Source organism: Melopsittacus undulatus, chromosome 6 (genome assembly GCF_012275295.1).
Source record: "Melopsittacus undulatus isolate bMelUnd1 chromosome 6, bMelUnd1.mat.Z, whole genome shotgun sequence".
Taxonomy (NCBI): Eukaryota; Metazoa; Chordata; class Aves; order Psittaciformes; family Psittaculidae; genus Melopsittacus; species Melopsittacus undulatus.
In genome coordinates, this window is record NC_047532.1 from 75,237,360 (window position 1) to 75,259,132 (window position 21,773).

General features: G+C 51.7%; 1 protein-coding gene across 5 annotated transcripts in view; it reads right to left on the reverse strand.

Moving 5' to 3' along the window:
- The window catches only part of MBNL3 (muscleblind like splicing regulator 3), a 75,809-nt gene that overhangs the window by 18,717 nt on the left and 35,319 nt on the right, over positions 1–21,773 (reverse strand). For all 5 annotated transcript variants that reach the window (XR_004549666.1, XM_034063530.1, XM_034063528.1 and 2 more), the window contains exon 3: positions 5,359–5,523. Coding sequence is in view for 4 of the 5 variants with exons in the window: in XM_034063530.1 (XP_033919421.1) it covers positions 5,359–5,523 (165 nt within the window). In the remaining variant the exon portion in view is untranslated. The remainder of the gene's footprint in view (positions 1–5,358; positions 5,524–21,773) is intronic.

The following is a 21,773-nucleotide window of genomic DNA, read 5'->3' on the forward strand; positions in this document are numbered from 1 at the left end:
ACAGGCCCTTGTCTAAAAGCATCTCTCCAGGTTTCCTGTAGCCCCTTCAGGCACTGGAGCCACTCTTAAGGTCTCCCTAAGAGCCTTCTGTCCTGCAGGCTCCACTGCCAGCTCTGGGTTATAGTTAAAGCTGTTCCTGTTTGCAGGCACAGGTGATGCTCTCCTTGGTAACTACAGCCTCTACTTGGCAATAAACACAAGTGTGTTCACAAAATGGCCTTCAGTGGGTTTTCTGGCCACACACATCATCCCCTCCTTGCTTTTATTTTGGTACTTTTAGTCCTGGGGGCTTCTAAAAGAAACCACACATGGACAATGTGTGCATCTTCATCCCTTCATACTCTGCTTGTTGCGATCTGAAAGCAGCCAGCCCACAGGAACAGCAGCCAAGCTGTTCTGATCTCTCTTTAGCTTAATGATGGCCTCTTCCTAAGGTCAGAGTGACAGCAAACAGCTCCTGAGCTGATGGGAAAGGGGATGACAGGTCACTGCCAGCACATGTCCCTCTTTCTATGCCTCAGCAATGAGACAGCCTCCTGAATCAGCAGTGCTGGGCACTTCAAGTGCAGCAGAATAATCCTCTTCCTGGCAGAGATTCCCAATTTCCCTTCTTTTGAGTCCAAGGTAAAACCTGCTTCAGCTGATGGGAGATTTTAACCATTAAACCCAGAGATGCTCCAGTTCATGGCCCTTTATGAACTAATTCTCTTCCCTCTTTCAGTTCACTGTGGCTCCCAGACACATTACACCTTCTGCTGCTGGGAAAACTCTGTCAGGATCTTCAAACACAGTGACTCCATGAACACTTCCATCGGACTGGTATCTTTTGTGCATGCACCAGTAATTACAGTGGCATCTGCTGAGCTTCTGCCACCATTTGCACTGCAAATGCTGTTTTAAGGAGCTCCTCCAGCGCAGTCAGTCTGCACAGGGTTATGCTGGGGCTGACATGTCCAGTAGCAGACCTTGCAGCACATGTGGCTTGCACAAATACGTGGGCAAATCTACCCTGTGTTTTTCCAGCACCTAATATATAAGGAGCCTGGGTAAGGAGTCGGGAGCCAAAAGGAGGAAAGAGGGATGTTTGGAGCTATGGAGCTTGTCTTCCCAAGTATCAGGACAGACCACGGCACAGCTGATTTTGTTAACAAACCAGAAGCTGCATTCAATTTGCTCAGCAGAAAGTGTGCTAAAGCTGGAGAGCAAACACAGCATGGGTGAGAGGAGAAAGGCTGGTGTGGTGCCCAACGCAAGCACTGCCTCAGCCAGGATGTGTTGATTCCCAGTTACCTCAGACCCTCCAAAGGGAAAGTCTGAAAATGAGAGACCCAGCATAAATGCAGAGGTGTTGATGGCCTGAAGGAGGGCAGACAGCGCGCTGCTAAGCAGCTACACATGGAAAACACAAAAACACCAGCCCAGTGGCAGCTTTTATTACAGTCTGGTGATAGAAATGTAGAAGATAAAGATCTCACACTGACAAGGATGAAGGCCCCGAGACTGCAAGCACAATTGATGCTGGTCAGTAAAAGAAAGAAACCTGTGTTCCCTCCAATGCAACTGCATGGACCTGGCTGTAAAACCACTCTCTAACATGAAGGCTGAGCACGCCAGAATGAAACCAACCAGCCAAAGCATCAACTACCTACTGCCACAGATGCTTGCTTCCTCAACCAGATCACAAAGACACACTCCCAGCTCAAAAGATCTCTCCTTTATGGGCTGCTGTAAAGTCAGGTGTTAATGCCCCACAGCACTGTCTCTTGGCAGACACCAGCTCCCAGGTGGGCTAGGGCACATGTGTTTGTTCATTCCTAACGTGTCTTTGACTAGAGCCTGAGAGATGGATGGGTTTTCACTGCATGGAACAAACACATACCCCAAGCACCTGCTGAAATCTGCTCCAGCACTTGTTCCAAGCATCACTGCCCAAGCAAGTTGTTCACTCTGTGCTTCAACCCCTCCATCAGCACCAAGGGGTGGCAGCAGGGTCCCACTGCCCCAGAGGGGACAGAGGACTTGGTTACAGGCTGGGGTATCTGCAGGGACATGGCTGATCACAGCTGTCAAGACCAAGATTGGAAAAGCCCTTTAAGCTCCTCCAGTCCAACCGTTCCCAGCCCTCCCAAGGCCACCCCTAACCCATGGCACTGAGGCCTCGTCTCCACGCTGTGTGAACACTTGCAGGGACGGTGACTGCAGCCCTGCCCTGGGCAGCCTGTTCCAATGCCTGAGCATCCTCTGGGGCAGGAATTGTTCCTCAGCTCCATCTAAACCTGCCCTGGTGCAGCTTGAGGCCGTTTCCTCTTGTCCCATCCCTTGTTCCTTGGGAGCAGAGCCCAGCCCCTCCTGGCTCCATCCTCCTCTCAGGCACTTGTAGGGAGCCATCAGGTCCCACCTGAGCCTTCTCTTCTGCAGACTGAACCCCCAGGTCCCTCAGCCATTCTCCATCTCTCTTGTGCTCCAGGCCCTGCACCAGCTCCATTGCCCTTCTCTGGCCTCAATCCAGCACCTCAGTATCTCCTTTGTAATGAAGATGATGAAGAGCTTGAAAACAAACAGGGAGGGAAAAACACCCCAGGGCAGCAGCAGAGGCAGCTGCCAGCAGGAGTGGAGGCACCACCACTGTGCTGTACCCAACTGCCTGCTCAGGAACAGTTAATGTCAGCACCACACAGCAGCCACTGCCCTGCTCCACTGGGTCAGTTTGAATCTTGTGCTGAAGCATCTCCATGGCCAACTCCAAACATCTGTCCCACACTGCTGCAAAGGGATAAAGCAGAATGGAGAGAGTAACAGGGCCAGGGTGCAGCACTTCTGGCATATCTGAGAAACAAGACAGAGCACTGAGCAAAATGGCACTTGTATCAATGCCAGCGCCCAGCTCTATCTACCTTCAACCTGACTTTTACAGAGTCAACAGAGAGAGACACAACCAGCCCAGAGAGCTTCTAGCACAGCTCAACCAGCAGTCAAGGTGAATTTCGACTTCCCAAAGTCAAAACTTTACTGGAGTCTTCCTACTTGGCACCATCTTTGTGGCCTCTTCAAGGTCTCTGGCAGACAAATACATCATGCTGAGCAAATACTGTGCCCCGTGCCCTTGTCAGCCTGGTTTGGAAGTGCTGGACGAAGCAGTCTGTTTAAAACTGCATCTCAGGCACCATTCATGTGACTCTGCACAAACGGTCAGCAGCAACACCAGAGAGCAACCTGAGACCTCAGAGGGATGAGCTCACAGCAGCAAACACCAACTCACACCCAGTGTGCTCTGTGTCAGCACCACCTTCACTAAGCACCATCAGCAGGGTGCTGGCTGCTGCGGCAGCAGCATGATGAGCTCTTGCTGGTGATGTGAGAAGGGCTGGTGGTGGATGTTCAGGTGCAAGCTCACAGATACACATGTTCGGTGCCAGCTCAGGAAGGGGGTGACACGCTGCTGTGCTGGGTGCTGCTGTGGGGTTTGGGTGGTGGCTTGGTTTAACTCAGTACCTTTAGTGGTGAAAATGCCCTCTAAAACATCCAAGTGTTCAGCTACTGCTTGGTGCTCTTGAGCACGCTGTTCCCAATCTCGTCCCTGGCATGCGTCCCACTAAATCAGGCATCCAGTTGATCAGCTTTCTGATCACATGGAATTTGCTCTGCTGCTGCATCTGATACAAGGCTTCCTGCTTTGAAGACTCTTCTGTGTAGCCAGGAGGAGGCCGCACCCTACTCATTTAGAGGGTAAAAACCTTCTCAGAGCCTGTTTCCACCAGCAGCATCTTTGGGAATCAAAGGCAGTTGGAAGAGCAACCTCTTGTTTGTCCTGAAAGTGGTGTGGAGCCAGTTGGGCAGCAGGAATCAGACCCAGAGCTGGTTTTACCCTCAGCCAAGTGTGGGAAAGCAAGAAGAGAGAAGTCCCTGCAGAACAAAGGTTTTACTTCTCTCCTTTGCCCATGTCTCCCTCGTGGCACAGTGCAGAAACCAGGGACCTTTCTCATCAGACAAGTTACCTCTGCAATGAGAGCAGGAACCAGATTCAGTCTCAGAGGCAATTTAAAAGACAGGAGTGAAACTGCAGGTGTGAACTGGACCTGCAAGATTGCAAAATGGGAAGATGGGAATTTTCCAAAGAGGAAATCCCAAAGATGTTTTGAATTGCCACAGCCAAAGAGTGTCCACTTGGAATCCCCCACAGAGGAAAACCCCAAACAGGAAGGGTTTGCTTCTGGCACAGAGTAAGGAAACGAGTGCTACCATTCTGTGGGACTTCAGGACTTCTCTCTGATGTGCCCGTACTTTGGAACTCCAAAAAAGAGGTGCCAAGATCCCAGCAGGTAAGAGCTTAAGCAACCGTTGCTGGGACACCCCTAGGAAAGAGCAGGCTGGTGCACAAGTTGTTATGCCTTCAGGCTATTAGTGTCCTCTCAGGATCCAGCCAGACCTCCTGTGGCACAGCACAAGGAACCTCACCCAACACCTGCACCTTCAGTGCACACTGCCCCAGGAAAGATACCGAGCCCCAGCTTTAACTGCATTGCTCCTCCTCAAGCTCTTGGTTAGACACATGCAGTAATTTATGTTAGCACCAAAGAGCTGCTGCAAGACCTCTGACATTTCTTAAAATACCCATCATGGAAGACCCAAACTCAGCTGATAAATGTGACCTCCTCCAGACACACCAACCAGCAGAGCCAAGCCACCCTCTCCCTGGTGTAACAGGGCTCTCCAGCCTCAAAACCTGTTCTAACTGATAAGCAAAACCAGGAACAGGCAGCGAAGGCTTCTCTGCCATACCTGCTCTGCAAACACCCATCTCCCACAGGCTTCCTTCCCGACCTGAAGAGAAGCAAATCTCTCCTGCTGTTAGGATAGAACAGCACTGCTGTGAAAGACAAGTGCCAGGGCTGTGACATTAGCACAGCTCTCTGCTGGGATGGCTGCAGTGAAACGCGTCTCACTCCCAGGCATAGAAAAAAGTATTGAGGTCTGGGTAGGATTCATCTTCCCCAATTTTAGCTCAGCAGTACAATGCATCTAGTCCAAGGGAGTCAGCTGGCCTCTTGGAAGAACTCCAGCATCCTCACCCCAATGTAAAACAGATACCCAAAATAGGATCCATTGGAATTGAGCCACTCACGACTTCTGGGATGCATGTGAATTAACTGGTCAAACATCCTTTCCTTCCACCTGATGCCCTGAACCTCACAGCTCCTTAGTAACCAGACGAAAGGAGTTGTGAGCAAGAAGATGCCACGGTAGCATCAGACATCCCTCCACAAGATGCTGCGTAACAACTGCCCAGAGCTGGGGTCTCATGAGCAAACAGGAAGGACACATGAAGCAGTGTGACCTCAACTCACTGCTGGAACTCACAATGGGCTGTAGCTGGGCACCTGGAAGCATGAACGGCATCTGCTGAGCGAACATGGCTGCGGCTGTCTTCTGTTGGATCAGGTTGTTGCGGCCGTTTATCTCAAGCTGTGTTTTCAAGTGGGGGGGAGGATGGAGATATTTGCAGTTCTCTCGGGTACACCGGCCCTGGAAAACACAAGGAAACAGCATTTCAGTGCATGTGACACATGGGGCAGGCACACAGGTTTGGTTATGGGTTGTTGGAGTTACTGCACCAACACAAGTATCTGAGCTGAGGCAGTTTGGTGGCTGCTGTTCCTCTTCTATACGCTTAAGTGAAGAGCAACATGACTTCTTGTGAAGTAACACTAATCCAGTGCTATCAAGCTACATCCAGAAGTTGAGCTTCCTGATGTTCTTGTTGTTAAATCCTCGGTCTAACACAAACACCAATGTTTTCAGAAACCAGCGGCAACAGTTCCAGAAACAACACCCAAAATTCCATTTCTTGTGTGGGTTGTTTCCCTCCCTTCCCAACACGAGACCTGACATCAGACAGTGAGAAACGAGCTGCCTCCAGCACTGCCCCGGCTGCATCACCACACACTTCCTCACACCTGTGTGAAGTGGCACCAGGCAGCTGGCGGGTGCTCAGACTCTACTACAAGGTAAAAAACCTGCATTAATTCTGGGAGGAGGAGACGCAGCAGCACTGGGCAGGTTTGGGTCATTCTCCTCATGGCAGCTTTTTCCAGGTCCCCCTAAAGCCCTTCCCATCCTCTGGGACCCACCAAGACCCAGAATCCAGGCTCAGAGCATTCTGCAGCATCCCACCTCCACCACTGCTGCAGTGCAGCCGGGTGGCTGTGGCCATGCAGCTGCTCTATTCTCAGCTCCAGCCTTCAAGCCTTAGAAATCCCTCCTGGTTGACCTTGGCACAAATGCTTTGGGTTGGGAAAACTCTAATTTCTACCAAATTTGGAATAAATGTGTGTGGATGTTTCTGCACTGCAGGAAAGGAGAAGATAAAAAGAGCTACTGGTTTTTACGGGCCCTTCTTCAGCTGGAAAAGGACTGTTATTCCAACTGAGATTCTGCCTGTCACCGCCACCAGCCACCCCAGCTTGCTGTGAAGCTTTGTTCTACAGTTTAATCAAGGCAGAGTTTGTTTAATTCCAACAGGGGGTTCTGTAAACACAACGTGTTTATTACCAACAAAGAGTGCCCATAAAGCACGACCTTGGTGAGCAGAAACCACTGCTGCTGGTGCTGGAGCGCTACTGGTTTCAGGGAGGAGCTGTGTCTGGAGGACCTGAGCCCTGTGCAGATGCTGCTGCAGAGCATGTGAAGCGCAGCACGGCTGTCGTCAGCCTGCCAGGGCTCCAGGAAAGCTGAATCACTCAGATGCAAACCCACACCTTCAGCCCAGCTCCTCCTCACCATCATTTTGATCTTGAGCATCATCAACCACTGTTTCACCAGGACAGGTGAGGAGCCACAGCTGAGCCGGGTTGCTCACCAACACCACAGAAGGTTCTTCAGCTCTCAGACAAGGAATTTTAGGAACAGATGATGGGAACACAGTGTTCCCAGTTCACACATCCAACTACAAACCAACTTCCAAGAGGTCTCGCTCTTAAGTGATGGGAACCCCTGGTATCCTCTGAACCCCAGCACTGGGGGGGGGGGTGAACCCTTCACACTTCCACCCACAGTTCTCAGTATTCTTCAGCAACATGTACGCTCCTCAAGACCGGTTTCAGCTCTGTGCAAGCTGCCAGAAGGACAAAGAACTGCCATTATTCGCTTCTCAGTACCAGCTGCAACACAGCAGGGGAACAACAGGGAACGGGTAGCAAATCTGCTGTGTGAATACTGGGCTGGGGACAAATGAGGACAACTCTGTTTTATACCTCGGTCACCTAGGATGCAATATGGGAACATACAGCAGGAATCAGGCCCCTAAGCCTCAGACTGAGTGTCTTCACGCTACAGGGCACAGTTTGGCTGCAGTGACTTGCTGTGGCTCCAGCACAGGGCACAGGACAGTGCCAATACCTGCAGAGATCAAGCAGAGAGTGTGGTACCCAGAAGCATCATCCCAGCATCTTAGTGGGTCTCTGCATGTGTCGGGAAGGGGCACAGTGCTCAGAGCCTGACCTGTACCAGCACACGGTGTGCTGAGCCTGCTGGGACCAGAGCAGCAGCCTGCTGTAACTAGAGCAGTTTGGTGCTGTTGGTTTAGCCCAAACATTGCCTCCAGGGAAAGCACATTCCCACCCTGTCCCATGTGGCACGTGAACCTGCAGGCAGGGAATCACCACCCAGCAACAGCCTCTGCTGCTGGCCCTGGTAACACGCTAAATATAGCTGTATTCCTAGCTGCTAGCAAAATGGAAGGAGTCTGAAGGACCATATTCGTCAGCTGCTTTGCCAACTACAGCCAGGAGGGAAAAGCATATGGACAGCACTTCCCAAGGCTTGAAACATGGCTATTAAAAATAAATCATTAAAGCATTCTATAAGAGTCTCTCCCCCCCATCTTCCCACACACTCCCCACCCTTACAGTAGGCTGCTGGCATGTGATTGACTCTGTGGTGCCAACTCCAGTCATGCTGTGATGGCGCATACTGTAAATGGCTGGCATCTGACATCAGCTAAGGTGACAGCAGTGCCACAAAGCCAGCTGCTTCAAGTGCAACACTCACAGCACACACTTAAATCCAGTGGAAAGACCTGCATTACACTTGGCTGCCTGGAGTCTGCTGGGTTGCACTGTGTCATCTGCATCCCAACCTGGAGGGATGCGGCTCAGAGCAGGCTGAGTGCTGTGCCAGGCTGGGGGAGCCTGCCCTCAGCATGCTGCACAAGTTCTCTTCTTGCTGCCTGCTGAACAAGGCTCCCAGCACACACCAAAGTGCACCAGCACTGCAGTTCCTTATGGGCTCTTTAATCCTGGACACCAGGAAGAGGTTCCAGAGTAGATACATTTCTGGTTTCAATGACTGCACTGTGTGTCCTGTCAATCACCAGCAGCTCTCGTGCAAAGCTTTAAGCTAATGCTGGTTTTCACACGCTGCAGTAGGCTTGTGCCCCAACTGTGCTGTCTTCTCCACAGCCACTGATGACATGTGCAATGACTGACAGCAAAAAGAATTAGAAGAGACCAGGCAGGAAAGGATTTCCATGCTGTGCACAAAGCCAGGCACCAGAACACAGCTTGCCAACACAACTTCTCCCTGCATGAAGCAGCAGATTTTCACCCCCCCCAGAGGAGCTCATGGGGAGGCATATTCAGAGATGTGCTGGCTTTGCTCACTCGGTGCCTGGTGCTCTCTGCTGCCCATTCCCACTCACATAAAGGCTCTTCTTTGAACTTCCCACCTTTGGGTCCAAGGAGCCACCCCTCTGAGGCTGTGCAGGCAGATGGGAGCTGCTGGAACCAGCCCGGGTGTTACTGTGGCCAAGCTCAGCTCCCTGCAGTCACCTGAGAGCTGCTCTGAGTGATGCTCTGAGCTGCAGCAGCAGCATGTCGGCTCTGACCCAGCACTGTGCAGGGCATCAGGGACATGTCTCTTGTCAGGGTACAGAGGACAAGAGTCTGACCTGCCTTTATACACAGCTTCAGTGGAAAAACCAGAGATTGCACGCTCCCAGGGCTACCAGTGCTCCAAAGACCTGTCACTGAAACAGTGGTGGGATTTCATGGCTTCAACAGGTTGGGTCAAACCCTTTCTCAGCAAGCCTAGACTTGATTTTGACTTGAAATGAGGGAACTTTGATGTTATAGAATGGTTTGGGTTAGAAGGCACCTTCAAATCTCACCCAGTCCAACCCCCTACAATGAGCAGGGATATCTTCAACTAGACCAGGCTGCCCAGAACCACATCCAGCCTGGCCTGCAATCTCTCCAGGTTATGCATGATTTCAAATGAAAGCAGGTGACTTTTGGCAGCTACAAGAAGAATTTGGGTTCCTTTTGAACCAAGAGCTCAAAGCAAAGCTCAGTGGCACGTGAAGTGGAAGCCCCTAGAGCAAACCATCTGCACAGTCCCAGTCCGCCCAGTTGTCTTCCTGCAGCAGTGGGGCAGAACCCTGGGAGGTCACCCAGAAGGTAACAAGTAACTGTAGAGGTACAGGCTTTAAAAACAAGTTATATTCCTCTGCAACCTAAAACCAGGCAGGTCAATACAGGCACTTCAATCCAGGTAGAGTCTACCTCGATGTCCACTGAGCTGGATGCAAAAGGAATGGGAAGCAGAGACCAAAATCCCCGATTCTAGGACACCCCAACCTCCCTGCCTCATGGGGTGACTGCTCTGCTGGGATGTTTGTGCTCTGCAGGGAGCTGGGAGGAAGGACAGGAGGAAAAGAAATGTCAGCATCATTTCTGCTGTGCTCAAGTGCAGAAAGAAGCTACCCACAGCGAGCTGAGGGATGCTGAGCCAACCCTGCCCTGCGGAGCCAGCAGTGCCCTGCTGAGCCAACACTCGCCTGCAACACCACCTCTGTCAGCCCAGCCAACCTCTCCACAGACACAGACAGGGCAGGAGAGCCTGTCCCTAGTGTGCTGCTGGCTCTGGCTGTGCTGATGCCCTCTCCTCCATCACAGGACTGGAAAGCACCAAGCACTGCGACACACGGCCACACTGACAGGACCATATGCTGGTCATATGGTCACCAGCAGCAGCACAAGCTGGGGACAGGCACAGTTTCACCAGCATATTTAAAGAGCATCCCGAGCACATAACATTGCTTCCCTCACACCAACAGACAGTTGCAAGCTGCAAGTGCTGGGAACGCACAGCAGCACAGCGTGCACAAATCCTACTGCAGATGCGGGTCCTTTCAAACAGAGTTTATAAACCTGCAAAGCCTTTGGGCAGGGGGTTCTCCACATCAGATGCACTCTACTGGCATTCAGAGAAGCTTACCTAGGACTCTCTTACAGTCTGCAGCCTCAAATCCTCTCTCAAGCTGGGTTCTGTTACACAGCTCAAGCCAGAGCAGCACTAAAAACCAAAGCAGAGACAGCAGCGCTCCTACAGCCTCATGCCCCTTTGTGGTATCCTCCTTCCATCAGGATTTCCATTCCATGCTCTTTGTTAGACTTGTAAGGGTCTTACAGACTCTGAGCAGCTATGTTGTTGGGGAAAAGCCCTGTAGCTCCTTCATTATGCTTTTACATCTTGACAGCTCTCTGAAGCTCTGTTCTCCTGCCAAGCTCTCTTCATTCAGGCCAGTGGTATGCTCTGCTATGCTCAATGGAAAACACGGATTGATTTTCACATTCTGGTTAGTGGAACACATTTTGCTTGCTCCAAGCAATGGCCAGTCTTTACCAAGTCCAAGAAATACATATTAATAGAGTATGGCACTATCAAAGTATGTTTTTCATGAGCTACAGAGCCACGGAGCAGAAAAACGTGTTTATGTAAGAGATTCCTGCTTGCAATGAGCAGCAATCCTATTCCACAAGAGTGGAACAATGACTTCATCAAGCTCTTTGCTTCTGTACCCACCGATCCATTCTGATCAGGCTGTGTTCTGTGAACCACATCAGTCTGTTAACACCACAGGTTTTGACATGAGATTAAAGGAGCACAGAAACATCCTCAGTTTAGAGCTCTGAACTGATCATTTTCAATGTCTTCCAAGTATTATTCCACTGCTCTCCCAGGTTCAGGAACATTAAGAGCACAATAAAATAGGTTTCTTTAATACAGTAACAAATAGAGGCTCTCTCCAAGTGAAATCAGCTTTAGAGACACCCTGGGCACAGCCCTGCTCAAGCAGCTGATCCATAACAGCTCTGAAGGAGGCACCTAGTGCCTGGTAAGGAGCTCACTGCGGAGCATGTCCAGCCCTGGGATCACTGCCTGCAGCAGGGCAGGACATGGGGCAGGTGGCATCCTGCAGTGTTCATGCTCCTGTGGGTGAATGTTTCAGTGTGGGACTATTTGTGAGTAAAGGAATGGATTCTACCTGGAAGACAGAGGAAAAAACCCAGTGCTATGTCTGTGTGTGCCAACAACAAACCCCTCATGCCAGTCACTGAGCAATACTGCACAAGCACTGGATTAAAACCACCCCAAACCCCACAGAAAACTAACAAAATAAAGCTTGTCCTGTCTTCCATCTGCCCTCATCCTGCCTCTCCTGTTGCTGTTACACCAGCCCAGCTCCCACACCCACGGAGTGGAGTTTCTCCTGCGCCTTAAACTCCTTTTTCATTGCAAATCCCCTAATCCAATTCTACAACTTTCCCTGGCTGCCTGACGCTGCCAAGGTCAGCTGGGAAGTAGCTGCCTCTGCCCCTCCTCTGCCTGCACTGTGTGCTGAACATGACAACAGCAGCAGGCAAACCACACGTACACAGGACCCAGCAGAGTACATTAAAGCCCAGGAGAATGAATGTTAAAGCACCATGTTCATGATTATAAACACTGTACTTGTGACACCTCCACAGCCCCATCCCTGGGGTTCACACAAGGCAGAAGCAAACAGGGAAGTGCAGGGATTTAGAACTGAGCGTCCAACCCAAACCCCCCCTCCTGCCCTGGGCAGGGCAAAGCAGGCTCTGAAAACATCAGCCCAATGAAAACAAAATGAAAGTGCAACTCAAAAGCTATTTTAGCACTTGGCAGAACATACCAATTGTAAGGATTAGCCCCAGTTTTGTTTGTGGTGTTGCTTTGCTCAGAAGGCAGCAGCTTCTTGGGCACAAAGAGATTCCTGGTTTTCAAAAAACAATGAAAAAAAACCTTAAAAAATAAATATTAATTCCATCTGGGCTGACAATTCCCAGAGAATCCTCAGTCTGGAAAAATAACTGTGCAGGATGTGCTTCAGCCTCAGTTCTGAGGGGCTGCCAGGGGGCAACTACCAGTGCTCTGAGCAGGAAGGGACAGTGCTGGGCTGTACTGAGCACCCCATGGCCTCCCACCTTCACCCTGACAACACTGAGGTGTGTCAGAACAGGACACAACGGCCCCACTGTGTGTTACCTTAAGCCACCAAAGGAGGTGAGTGCAGGGGAGGAGGCAGATGCAGTGATACAGGAGGGTGATGCCCTCAGTTGCCACCACAAGGTTTGCTCACAGATGTTTGTCAAAGCCCATGGTCTGATGCACAGGATGCTTTGGGGGTGCAGCCCAGCACACGGGAGGATCCTCAGCTCCTACTTCTCCTCTCCATCCCATTACTTGACTCTCTTCACTACATCCCATTCACCTCTTCCTCTTGCACACCAAAGCCCACCCCTCCAACCACCTTCTTCCACAGCAGTGCCTCTCAGGTTCACCAAAGACCAAGCTTTGTCCTTGTGCTCCTGTTCCAGGCACACACGCTGGGCAGGTTTATGCAGAGCATCCCATCTCCCCTTAACTCCAGCACTGGGGAGATGTTACCAGGGTACCAGGAACAGGGCTGACTGTGTGCCACCAACTCCATGTGCTCACACTCACCTCCAAGCAAGGTCCCTAAATCTTTCTGGTCCATGCCAGGCCTCAGATTTCACATCCCTGGTAAACATGAACTTGCTGCTGGTCAAAGGATTAAAGATGTATATACAAAAAACACCTTCAAGAGAACTCTACGCACAGCAGGCAAGGACCACACATCTCACATGGGCTCTGGCTTTCAAAGAGGGCATGCAGGCCAAGCAAGTTGAATCCCAGCCCTCCATCTAGGAGGCTTGAAGAGAGAAGAAAGGAAAATCCCAACAAAAAGCAAAGCCTGCCTTGCCCTAGGCAAACATTCCACCTCAGGCAGCTCCTGCACTGATCTGCTTCAGCGGGTGGTTGGTACAACCTCTGCACATGGAAGGCACAGGCACAGAGGGGATTTTCCTTTGAAACAACCCCCTTCAGAAGTGCTCTTCAAGCAGAGCCTGGCACTACAAAGCAGATCCGTGCTGGTCTTTGCTACCATCTCGAGTGAGAGGGAGGTGACAGCAGTGCAGTGTGGTGCTGCTGAGCCCATTACCAGCACAGCAAGCTGCAGCAGCCACAGGACAGGCCTGGTGCCATGGGGTAAACAGAGGGGCTCACGGTGCCAGAGGCACTGCCACTGCTGTGGGCAAGAAGAGAAGCTGGCAGTGGCACCAGTCTGGGCTCACACTGCTCACTGAGACATGTGTAACCGCAGTGCACGTGCTCTGGTCACCAGCACCAGGCAGCAGCCAGCTTAAGGGACACGGAGCCAAATTCTGCGCCAGCATCTGAAATCCTGTTAATTTACAATGGACTTACTAAAACAGCCTCAGCCAGAGCAAAACTTGTACAAGTTGTAATTACAACACCGCTCACAGACCCCTGTGCTGCCAGTCTGGACCCAGATCATAGAATCGTAGAATAGTCAGGGTTGAAAAGGACGTTAAGATCATCCAGTTCCAACCCCCCTGCCATGGGCAGGGACACCTCACACTAAACCATGGCACCCAAGGCTTCATCCAACCTGGCCTTGAACACTGCCAGGGATGGAGCATTCACTACCTTCCTGGGCAACCCATTCCAGTACCTCACCACCCTCACAGTAAAGAATTTCTTCCTTATATCCAGTCTAAACCTCTGCTGTTTAAGTTTCAACCCATTACCCCTTGTCTTATCACTACAGTCCCTAATGAATAGTCCCTCACCAGCATCCCTGTAGGCCCCCTTCAGATACTGGAAGGCTGCTATGAGGTCTCCACGCAGCCTTCTCTTCTCCAGGCTGAACAGCCCCAACTTTCTGTGATCCAGTAATCTGTAAAAACCATGATTTTGGACACTGAAAGCTTAATTCCATGTAGCTGCTGATTAGATCCATTCCTTCTCCTGCACCAATAGCTGCAGGACAGGACACCGAAAGGCTGCACAGCCTTACTGGGTGCACGGATCCACTTTCTCCTGCGGGATGCAGCTTTTGCCCTGACCTGCATTCTCTGTGAGTGGCACCGGTGGAAGTGCCAGAACAGCAAAGAAAGGAATGTGTCATGTGTGTGCATGCATGTGTCCGTCTGCCTGCCCAGCAGAACAACAGGAATGGAACTTGTCAGGGCTCTTCTTTCATTTGCTTGGCTCTGGGGAGTTTTTAATCACTGCCAGATTCACTCATTTGGGGCTGAGAGCACAAGAGAAAAGCTGGGTGAGGTAGGAGCAACTGAAGTATATCCATGTGGACACGGTGGCTTAGTTGGGCTTCCGTCACACAAAGCAAACTGATCACATTCCTGTGGGGTTTTCCGTCCCTTTCCAAACTCCTGCCCTCAGCTTCTGCTCCGAGCTGTTTGTCCTGGTCCCTCGCACTGGGGCAGCAGAGTCTGTCTGATGCTCAGCCTTTGTAGATGGGGAGGAATGCCAGGATTAGCTTTAAAAGGCTGTTTTCCATGAGAAAGCAACCTCAACAACGTGACTTCCTGAGACAGGCACCTACCTCATGCATTTTGCTACTGCCACTGACAGGAAATACCTTCAGATATGGCACAATCCCTTCCTAAAAGGACAACACCACCAACACCCACCAGATCTTCCACTGCCCTGATCGGGCACAGCCAGGACGATGCAAACACTCATCTGCTTTTAGGTGAGATGGGCCCATTCTGGGCAAGGAGAGATTTCCTGCTGCAAGGAAGAGTGACCTTTCCTGAGGACATCTGCAGCCAGAGCTGCAAAGAGGCTCCAGTGTCATTAGCAAGTCTGGAATGCAGCAGGACGGGTGCCCAGGGCAGTGAACACCAGCTCCAACAGAGATGGATGGGATTGTGGTAGGGTCCTGGTGGAAATCCCTACACAAGCTTCTGTGCAAGTGCCTCCAACGCAAAAAGAGAAGGAAAATGAAGGGAAGTGCTAACCCCTTTCCTGTGGCTGGGCTGAGCTCTGAAAGGATGCTTCGACCTGAGAGTTAGCACCATCACAACATCAAAACCCAATTCTCAGCGGTGTTTCTGTCCTAGCTAATGAGAGCTCTGTTCCCAGTAAAGACCTCTTCAGATTTTACATTAACGTGGACTCTTCAAAAACCCATGCAGAGAAACACAAAACACTCAAAATCCTCTTAATTCAATTAGTGCTTCATCAAACAAGGCCACAGCAGGGGATTTGGGGCTGTGGGAATACAAACGCTCAGATTACCACCCAAACACAGAATAGGACAGTCCCAGCCTGAAGAGTTGTTAGCTGAAACACACCAGAGTTGGTGGTCAAACCCCAGCAGCCCCAACCTGCACATCAGCTGCCCTGTGCTGCCCTGGCCTTGCTGCTGTGTGCACTCCCACCTCTGCAGAGCTAGTTATAAGCCATTCTGCCCATTTGCTCCCAAAGGAGCTCCCCCTGCTCCTCAACACTCCCAGGGGTGGCTCAGGAGCAGTGTGAGGGGGCTCTGGTAACAGCAGCATGCCACGGAGCTGGCACAGAGGCTGCACTGGTGCTGCAGGGTACCTATACTGATGAAGCTGACAGCAATGGTGGCAGTGGTTCTTGCTGCATCCCTGAGCTCCAAGGCCCTAGGAGCTGCTCTGCTCCTCCCCAGAGTCCTGTCCACCTCTTTCTCTTGTCTCTCACAGCTCAGAGAAGGCTGCAGATATCCCTGTCCTGCCTTTACCAATCCTGATGGTTCTGCTCCAAGTGCCTTGTTCCAGCTCCCAGCCCAGCACACAGGGAGGCTCTACAGGCTGTCACAGCAGGGAGCCAGCGCCTGTGGAGAGGGAACCACGATGAGTACTAACTACTTCATCTGCAAGTGCACCAGATGCTCTGAGAAATAACAATCACTGCTGAAGCAACAGGAGAGGAGGAGGGCAAAGACATCCCAGGCTGCCGTGTTCAGTCACTGCAGACATCACACCTAACGTCAGGGATGGAGAGGACAAGGAGCTGCAGGAGGGCTCAGGGACAGATAAGCCTGGAGGGGAGGAGGAAACAGAGCAGAAAGGAGAAAGAGGGCATTAGGATAAGCTGCAAGCCTTGTGCCACAGGAGCAAGATTTAGGAGGGCTCTTGCAGCAGGAGGATCTTTAATGCCTTACTCTGCAGTGTGTGTTTGGGAAGGAGCAGCATCCTCCAAAGACAACTCTCCGTCTTGGAAATCCGCTGTTCCATGAAACAGGATTCCCTCATTGGTGGAAAACACCTCGAACACCATCCCCTCTACCCTATCTGGATGGCCCTCCCAGTGCTTGAAAGTTCACCTACATGCCCAGCTTTCAACCCCCCCCTGTCCCTGGCTACTCCAGCCCTGCTGCATGGGCTGCAGTGTCCAACCCTGCCAGGTGCTCACCTCCTCCTGCCACTCGGTACCTGCAGCATCCCAGGGAAGGAACCCCGGGAGCAGAGCCTGAGCATCACACACAGCACAGTGCTGCAGGAGCCAGCAGATGAGCAGAGCAGCTTCACTCACACGCTGAGCCTCCAGGAGCTGACAGCACAAGGGGAAAGGCCGGTCAGTGGGATTACACACTTAGGTTTTGTTTGCAAACTCAGCCCCTGAGTCGGGGCTCTTTAAGGACCTAATCCCCGTGTGACTGTGCCCAGCACCAGCCGTACCCCAGCGGATAATACGGACTTAGGGAAACATCATCTAATGAGGGCCATGCTCTCAGTCAGGCTGTAGCCACGCTGGGTTGGTGCTGCCCCAGCCCGCTCCTCCAACCCAGCCAGGTATCACACAGCCTCCCTCTGTGTGAGGGCTGGTTTCTCTCCATACACACTCAGAGCTGCTCACTCAAAGCAGACATAAGGAGACAAATAGCATTAAAGCAGCACAATTTGAGCTAAAGGATTAAATCCTGCTCAGAACCCAGTGAGGGTTCTGCTGGGCAGAGATGTGGTCATCCCTAATCAGCAAAACTTGGCTGATCCCAACACTCCAGTCTGTCGTAGTTGTTTTAGGACTTTTTTTTACACCAGGGTAGGAGAGACCAGCTAAAAGTAAGTGCTGTGTTCATGCAGAGCATCTTCATACGTTTAGAGGCAGATAAAACTCAGTGCACATCACTTACCAGTCACCTGAGTGGCAATGCTGTGGGATACCTCACACGTCCTAGGAGTGGCTAAGCTGCTCCTAGCTCCATTCCTGGGACTGTTCACTAGAGCAGAATTTGTTTCCACTTTCTAACGGTGCTCTATGCACCCACCTCAGCCAGGGCGGGAGGCAGCAGTGTCCCCAGCACCCCGCAGCAGGAGCACTGAGTGCTTCTCTCTCCTGTATGGCCGGGTTAATACAGAGAGCAGCTTGTTTTGCACATCCACATCCCACTGTTGTGAGAGAAGAGCCTCCCTCTCAGAGCACAGGCTGCCACCTTTCAAACGAGGTCAGCCACTGACCTCCCCCCACCACCACTGACCTTATTAGCACCGATCATGGGTCTAATAATACCCTGCACTGTAAGCAGGCCATCTGCTCTCACACTGCACTGCAAACCTGGCTGAGTGCTCAGGCTGAGCACACTTGCATCCCAGGAAACCAACCATCCCCTCTCAGGAACAGGCACCGTCCTACAGCTTTAAGCTAAATGATGCAGAAAGGCATCTCCAGCTCCTTGCCTGGAGCTCATGAACACAGGGAACAGCACAGGGCATTGCCTGGGTGCTGGCACAGGAGGTGAAAATGCAAGAGTTAGGGGTTACAAATCCATCTCGCCAGCATCACAGCCTCTGCTGGTGGGGACATGGAGCAACCGTGTCACTGAAACCCAAACCCAAGGCCAAACACTACCCAGAGAAGCAGAAGTAAAGCAGCCAGGCTCCCAGGAGCAGCAATACTTGTGTGCTATGTACCCTCTACAGCAGGGACAGCAGAAAGGTTTTACCGTAAGCTGAATACTTTCACTGCCTTTACAGGAGAGGGGCTTCTGTAATGGACAGGTGAGCTTCAGAACTCAACACAGACTGGTTTGGGTTCAAGGGACCTTAAGGAACCATCCAGTTCCAACAGCTGCAAGGGGCAGGGACACCTTCCACTAGAACAGCTTGCTCCAAGCCCCTGTGTCCAACCTGGCCTTGAACATCATCATCACCATAAATGAATCTAAATTAATGTAGAGGAGCCAGGGTTTGAAATGCTTACTCAGTTGGGACATCTGTCTACAACACCCTGAGTCTTGTTACTACAGCAGCTCAGCTTTACTCAGCTTTCAAACACATTCCCTTTGTGCTGCTCCTGCGAGGTCAGAAAGTGCAATTAGGCAGAGACTGATGTTACACTACTTTGAAGCAGCTTGCATCATCACAGGCTTTGAAAGCTGGTTTCCCAAATCCTTGGCCTTTGCTCTAATCAAAAGGCCACAGTCAGACATGGTATAAGAGGCTACACGGAACAAGGAAAGGTGCCAGTGCCTGGTTCTGTGCTCTGCTGTTTTATGAACAGCAATAAAACAACGTTAGTAAGTCATAAGTAAAAGTATGCCTGGATGGGGCAACATCCACCCAAGCACCTCACAGCATTTAATACCAGCAGAACAGCATTTGCAGAGGCAGACCTGCAAAGAGCTCAGCTCCTCACTTGGAAACCCACCCCTGTGTCAGTGCTCTGTGGGAGCTGTCAGGCAATGGGCTCTCCACAAAGCTTGCTACGTCCTGCTTGTATCTGCTCTGAAGCTTCAAGCAGCTCACTTGCACCAACGCGTGTTACTGCATCCTCCTTCAGGCGGGTGACCAAGAGGCAGAAAGCTGCTGTCAGCAAAGGGATTACCTCAAGCTGATGCTACACTGCTGACGAAATCCACCAGCTCCACGAGCCCATTCAGAGTCATTCTCCTTGAAGGCATCTTACACTGCCTTACCCTCAGCTGCCTCTGCTAATGCAATCATGAGCAAGAGCTGTGTCTGGAGCAGCTTCAATGCCACGGCAGCAGCACAGGGAACCATGGCCAAGTGTAGCTCACATTTACAAGGATCCTCTTTACCCCAAACTCTTTCCAGGGATAAGGACTTGTAGGTTATGAGCACCTCGTCAAATCCCAGGGGTAGCCACTGGTCCAGATGAGGACTGCAAGATGCAAAGCTGGAACCTCCTTCCCGAGGTGGATCTGGCAGTGCTGAGGTGTCCCAGCTCACTGTACAAACACACACCTGCAGTGCTGCCCTGGCCAGCTTCTGACTCAGAGCCACAGCAGGGAAGAGTGAGCACTGCCACAGCTTGTTAGCTGGGCTTCAGCACCCATCCTCCTCCTCCTCCCAGCAGCAGAACCCCTGGGGCTTGCAGACACCAAACTGTACTCACACGGATCACAGGCACAGAGCCTGTGCTGGCACATCCAAGCTGGGATGCAAAGAAACTCCCCCAAACTGGAGAGACAACAGTGGCAGAAAGGAAACCTCTCCAGGCATTCCTCCCCTCTGGAGAACGGCCAAGGAGACCATTTCCCTCTCTCTAAACCTCCAGCACGAGGAGCTCTTTGCTGCCCACAGGAATTCTACAGGGCTTAAAATGAAGCTTAAGTATTCTGCAGAGTAGACCCTGGGTCTGGAGGGCTCTGTCCTGGCACAGGGAAGCCAGCCTGGGGAGCAGGAGGTGGCTGCCACAGCCCTGCAGCGCTGCAATATGCCCATAAAAGGTTTCAGAATGCATCTGCTTAAGCACACGCAGCAGCTCACAAGGGTTTAGAAGCACATCCCCAAAGAATCTCTCTCCTGCTTTTTTAGGCAAGCATGAGCAGCAGTCAGCACTTTACCATCATCTTCCCAACCAGAAACCCAAGGTTACTCTTGGCGGGTATTAGCAACGTAAATGCCGCTGGCTGCATCCAGTGGGGATGGTGGTTTGCTCGTGCCACAGACAGAAGGCTGGGGCTGGAGCAGAAGCCCTGCATAGCCAGGGCTGGCTGGTGAGGAGAGGAGAGGCTGTCAGGAACCCCAGAGCTGAATTGCTTGGCCTGTGTCCCAAGGAGGCTGCCTCCAACACGCAGCATCAGGACCAATCTGTGGCTGCAGCTCTGCTTCCCGACTCATTCCAGGGAACGTGCACACGAGTCTGGGGCCCCAAAGAGAGCTGTAATTAGCTCAGGAGCTCCAAGAAGAAAGGCAAAGCCAGTGATGCTGAACCTGACCCAGGGATTCCAGGCATGAAGCTGGCACCCCAAAACACAGGGTAACAGCAATGGCATCCGCTCCTGTGTGGGCACTCAGGTGGGGTCTGCTAACCCTGCTGCAGACGCAGTGACCTGCCACAGAGAAGCAGGGGACAGCAACCCATCAAAGAAGGATACCAAGATTCACCATGGCTCCGCTGGCACCCTTCAGCTGTCAAAAAGTCACTAATAAATAAAACAAAACTTCTGGGACATCAGAGAAACCCATGGGGCAGGGCAGGGCAGGGTTCTGCCCCTGGGCTGGGGCAATCCCCAGCACAACAGAGGCTGGGGGAGACCAGATGGAGCAGCCTAAGGAGGAGGACTTGAGGTGCTGGGTGAGGAGAAGCTCCCCATGACCCAGCTTCAAGGGCGCTTGAGCCCAGAACCCCCCTGTGTGCTGGGCTGCACCCCCAGAGCATGAGCAGCAGCTCAGGGAGGGGATCCTGCCCCTCTGCTGTGCTCTGGGCAGACCCCCCCCTGCAGTCCTGATCCAGCTCTGGGGCAGCAGCACAACTCCCTGGAAAGCTGATCATGCCTGGGGAGGTCACACATCACCCGAGTAACCACAGGACCTCAACTGAGAGCAGCCTCAGCCCTGACACCAGGGCAGGACTGGGAGATGCTCAGCCCCAGGCACCTCCAGGTGTGCTCCTCCATCCATAGTCTCCATCCCACAAAGCGCTACAAACCTTTGGGAGCCACTGCAGAGCACACACAGCACGTGTGCCCATTAAATGAAGCAGTGACAACATGGAGCCTGTTGTAGACAAGGAATGTGCCTAAATAGCTCTGCTGCCCTCCCTGATGTACCACTCAAACACAACAGCCACAGCTCTTAGAAATAAAACTGAGTCTAAAAACATTTCTCCTGCTTTCAGATGTTTGACTCAGTAGTTATAAAAAGCACTTAGGATGTGCTGTAGGACACACACGAGCACCAGACAAGACAGAAACTGCTGCAAATCCACTTCTCACCACCAAGTGCTGTCACCATGCAGGTAAGTGACCAAAGGGGAAGTGAAGGTGTCTCACGGAGGTGACCTGGCCCAACACTACTCAACTGGTGCATCTGCAGCCCCATTATGCTGAGCTGAGATGTGCAGTCATAGTGTCTCCAAAAATACCTCTCTGGCTTGGTTTGCTTTCTTCTTCCCCTGTAAAAGCAGAACCGTATGTGAGGGCTGGTGGGTGGTTCAGTTGTTTCCTTCCTTGGAGTTTATTTAAATTTAAAAGATTTGGTTGCAAACCAGCAACAGAAAGAATTCTGGTGAAGTCAGCATAAACCAGGTACAAGCCAGCAAGAAAAGTGTACGGAATAGCCCTAGGTACCCCAGCTTCAAGATCCTATGGAACCTATGGACATCTGCTGTCCAAACACAGTGAACTT